This window comes from Choloepus didactylus, chromosome 4 (genome assembly GCF_015220235.1).
Source record: "Choloepus didactylus isolate mChoDid1 chromosome 4, mChoDid1.pri, whole genome shotgun sequence".
Lineage (NCBI taxonomy): Eukaryota > Metazoa > Chordata > Mammalia > Pilosa > Megalonychidae > Choloepus > Choloepus didactylus.
Genome location: NC_051310.1, coordinates 40,070,077 through 40,073,853, shown reverse-complemented (window position 1 = coordinate 40,073,853; position 3,777 = coordinate 40,070,077). Strand labels below are relative to the sequence as shown.

The following is a 3,777-nucleotide window of genomic DNA, read 5'->3' as shown; positions in this document are numbered from 1 at the left end:
CTATGCCTGCACTCAATACTTCATTCAAATCCATTCATTCAAATATTTATTGTGTTGGGAGGCACTGTTTGAGATACTGGGGATACAACAGAGAACAAAATAAACCAAAACAATCCTGCCTTCACCGAGTTTATATTCTGCTGTTCAAAGAAAACACTCCAAGAGTACTTACTTATTTTAGTCAAACTGCCAAATTAAGGCAAAATGTTTGAGAAGACAATCATCACTCAGAGGCACATGGGGAATAGGATCAGGGGTTTTTATTAAACAATTCGTTTTACACTTTACAAGAATTTCTTTCTTTCTCTCTTTTGGATATAAAATAAACCACAGGAGTTGAGTGGGGGAACTATTATTATCATCCTCCCTTTCAGATTTTGAAGCAGAATGTCATAAAATTTAGGTACTTTTCCCAAACTAGTAAATGGCAGTAGAGGCAAGACTTACCTTTGGGTCCACTAATGTCTGTCTCCTGTCTTTCCCATGAGCTATATCTGTGCTCAAGAAACACAAAAAAGACTAACTCAGGGGAGAAAATGGAGCTTTATTTGCTGCTTAAAACAATGAACAGTAAATAGGAAGACATTAAGAATTCCCTTTACATAATGGCAATGCTTCTGATAATAACAGAAAGGAAGATCCCTGTGTTTTTCTATAAACCATCTCCCCAGGCATGTGTTAACATATCTACTGCCAAGCAACTGCAGCTTAATAATGCATAGAACATTAAATTAGGGACAGTTTCTTAACCTGAAGTGTGAGCCTTAGTCTCCTTGGGATGGGAATGTTTTCGAAAATCCTTATAAAGCCCAACAGCCAACAGTAAAAACAAAACAGACAAAATAATTATAATTAGTGGCAAGAAAATACTTCTTGTTGCAGATGCTGGTCCGCTATCAATACTACCTCCATAGCCTCTGTGTAGGCAGTAGGGTGGGGACCACCCATAGCCACAGTGGCAATGATGCTTATTATTGCAAACCCCTTTCATATTGCAGGTCTCAGGCAGGCAGCCTTGTGACAAAAGAGACACACTAACACACTTCTTGTGTATGCAAATCTTTCCTGGACCACATACTGTGCCATCTTTCACATCACCAACATCAGGTATGTTGATATGATAATGATACCCTAAATGAAAGTTGATACCCCAGCAAGTGACACCATTGATATGAGTGTGCTGTAATGCAAAAGGCTCTTGCAGATGTGGAATTTCTCCCACGTTTTCACACTGAATTCTCCCACAAAAAATATTAGAGTTATTACATTTCAAGTATGTCATGCCTTTTACACCACAATGGCCAAAATGGTTTCCCTGGGAGTTGATTTCTTTGTAGCAACTTTGAGATCCACTTTTTGCACTTTTGCCAAAAATCTCTCTACATTGTTCATCAGGGTTATTACACCTCTTTTGATAGCAATAGGCACTGTTACCACAGGGGATCCCATCCTGCACATATCCATCTTCTGGGCATTGATGAGATGTTCCATTGCACCATTCAGGAAGGTCACATTCATTGACCTGTTGTCTACAGAGTTCCCCTGATCGCATGAACTTGCAGTCTTTGCAGCAAAGCCCAAAAGCACAAGCAGACCCAGGACTCAGAGTGCAGTTTGACAGACAACAGGGATCTTCTGCACACTGCTGTATCGATCCACAGTCACACTCCTCTTCTTCTTCAACCACACCATTCCCACAACGCTTCAGCATAAAGAATTCCCCTGGTTTTGGAGGATTGTGTAGACATGATCCCTGGTTTAAAGTGGTTTTCCTAAATTCAGAATAACTGCAATTGGTGAATCTCTCTGCTGCCATTCTTACAGCATTCATGATGCAGTAGCTGTCTGCACACAAGCAGAACTTCTCATCATGCCTCATACCCAAAGTATGACCTAATTCATGGGCCACAGTGAGGGCAAAGAGAGACCATGTATCTCCTTGGTAACTATTAACTCCACAATTAATGGGAGGATGACATATTCCTGCAACATAAGCTATACCAAGTACATCTATAAACGAATTTTTTATGAAAAGATGTGCAGCATCATGCTGCAGCCGAGAAAGGCTGATTTGTTTCCAGTGAGAGAAATCTTCCAGAACTTGTTCTATGCTTGTTATTGGAAAAACATTTCCTTGATTCCAAATCTCAATCCCAATCAAAATCACAAAAGTACTCAACTGCTGATAAATGGAATCAACCATACTGACAACAAGAAACACATCCTCCTGCACCTTTGACAAGTTGCTTTGGGAGTAAATGAAGAAACCATGGTCTACTACCACAGCCAGTTCCAGAAACCAGGAGTGTGTCCACCAGCCATTAATATAATTCTTTTTCAGAGTTGAGTTCTCAGCTTCTTGAAATTCCAACTGTTGGTGTGCTGTTTCCTCTTCTGTTAAGCCACATCTCCTGGGAGGGAATTGTGTCTCATTAATGTTTATCATATAAACCAGGTGTTCAAATGTGGTAGAGTGCCTTATGGGCTCGATTTCATAAGTGAGGTCATTTATCTGCAGCATTCCTCGAAAGCCCCCAGAACAGTTACTGAGGGAAACCAGGGATCCAGGGATCCCTTCCACATAACCATGATAGTAGCAGTCATTCTGGACAAAGGGCTGATACTCAAGGAGGGTGAGCTGCTCTGTGTAGGTGAACACTGGGAGGTTTCGTGAAACTAAGAGCTTTTTCACCCTCATGTGGACAATGTGTCTCTGGCCCCCAAACCACAGGCTATAGGAGAGCCAGCCTGGAGCTTTCATGCCTCTGCCCATGTTGGTCACCTTCCAGGGAATGACCACTTCTGGGGAGCTGAGGTGTTGGGAGGCTCCAGAATGGGAAAGGCCAGAAAGGGTCAGAAATACCCCAAGCCAGAGTAGCAGGAGACAGGCTCTCGTGTATGCCATAGCCTCACACACCACCATTATGAAGTTGCCATTATGGAGTTGTGGGTCCAGAGTAGAAAACGGCAGGACGTGAGGTACTGCTGGTCTGTCTCCTCCTCTGAGCTGGTCAGTGTGCAGAGCTGAACTTTATGGATCTGTGTCCTGGCAAAGTTGGACCATCAAAGCTGTAGCTCTGAAAGTGAAAATAAAAAGAAGGGTAGGGATTATAGTGGGAAGTAGGAAAGAGAAATAATCAAGTAGAATAAAAGTGATTGATGAATCAAGAAAATGCTTTGGATTTGTTTTCAGTAAACAGTGGTGGAGAGTTAGTGGGAATATAGATAAAACAATATTGTCCATATGCTGATAATCATTGAAGTTGGATAATGGGCACTGGGTATTCATTATACAATTATCTCAATCCTTTGTGTGGTATGAAAATACCCATATCAAAAAGTTAAAACAGAACTAAAGAGTCTTGTAGGGTGAGTCTATATCCCAATTTGTCCAAGTCAGTATTGGTTTATGCTTGTCCTTGTATAATTATTGAAAATGCCTCCTTTGACTGTCAAACCTGGAGATATAAAAAAACCACCATAACAATTCTTATATCAGTTTACATTGGTCTTATGATTTGCTTTAGTCTTTCTTTATCTCACATTATTTGTTTATCTTATCTTTTCCCTGTATTCTCCTTCATCCATAACCCTATTAAATTACAAGGTCCTTGAGTGAAGGGTTTATGGTTTGAACTCCTTTTAGTATTTTCTATAATGCCTATAAGAGCTCTGTGTACAATGAAAAATGGAAAAAAGGGAGAGGGGTGTGAAGTGCCTCGGATTATAGATGAACGCTACTTAAAATGTATTCATATTTGATTATAATTTTTAGAA

At 40.5% G+C, this 3,777-nt stretch overlaps 1 protein-coding gene across 1 annotated transcript; it reads right to left on the bottom strand.

Annotated features, from left to right (window-relative positions):
* Positions 1–278: 278 nt before the first annotated feature.
* LOC119533183 (disintegrin and metalloproteinase domain-containing protein 21-like) lies at positions 279–3,063 on the bottom strand. Its single transcript, XM_037835289.1, has one exon. It carries the CDS (start codon positions 2,921–2,923, stop codon positions 746–748), a length of 2,178 nt encoding a protein of 725 aa, XP_037691217.1. The 5' UTR covers positions 2,924–3,063; the 3' UTR covers positions 279–745.
* Between the last annotated feature and the right edge of the window lie 714 nt (positions 3,064–3,777).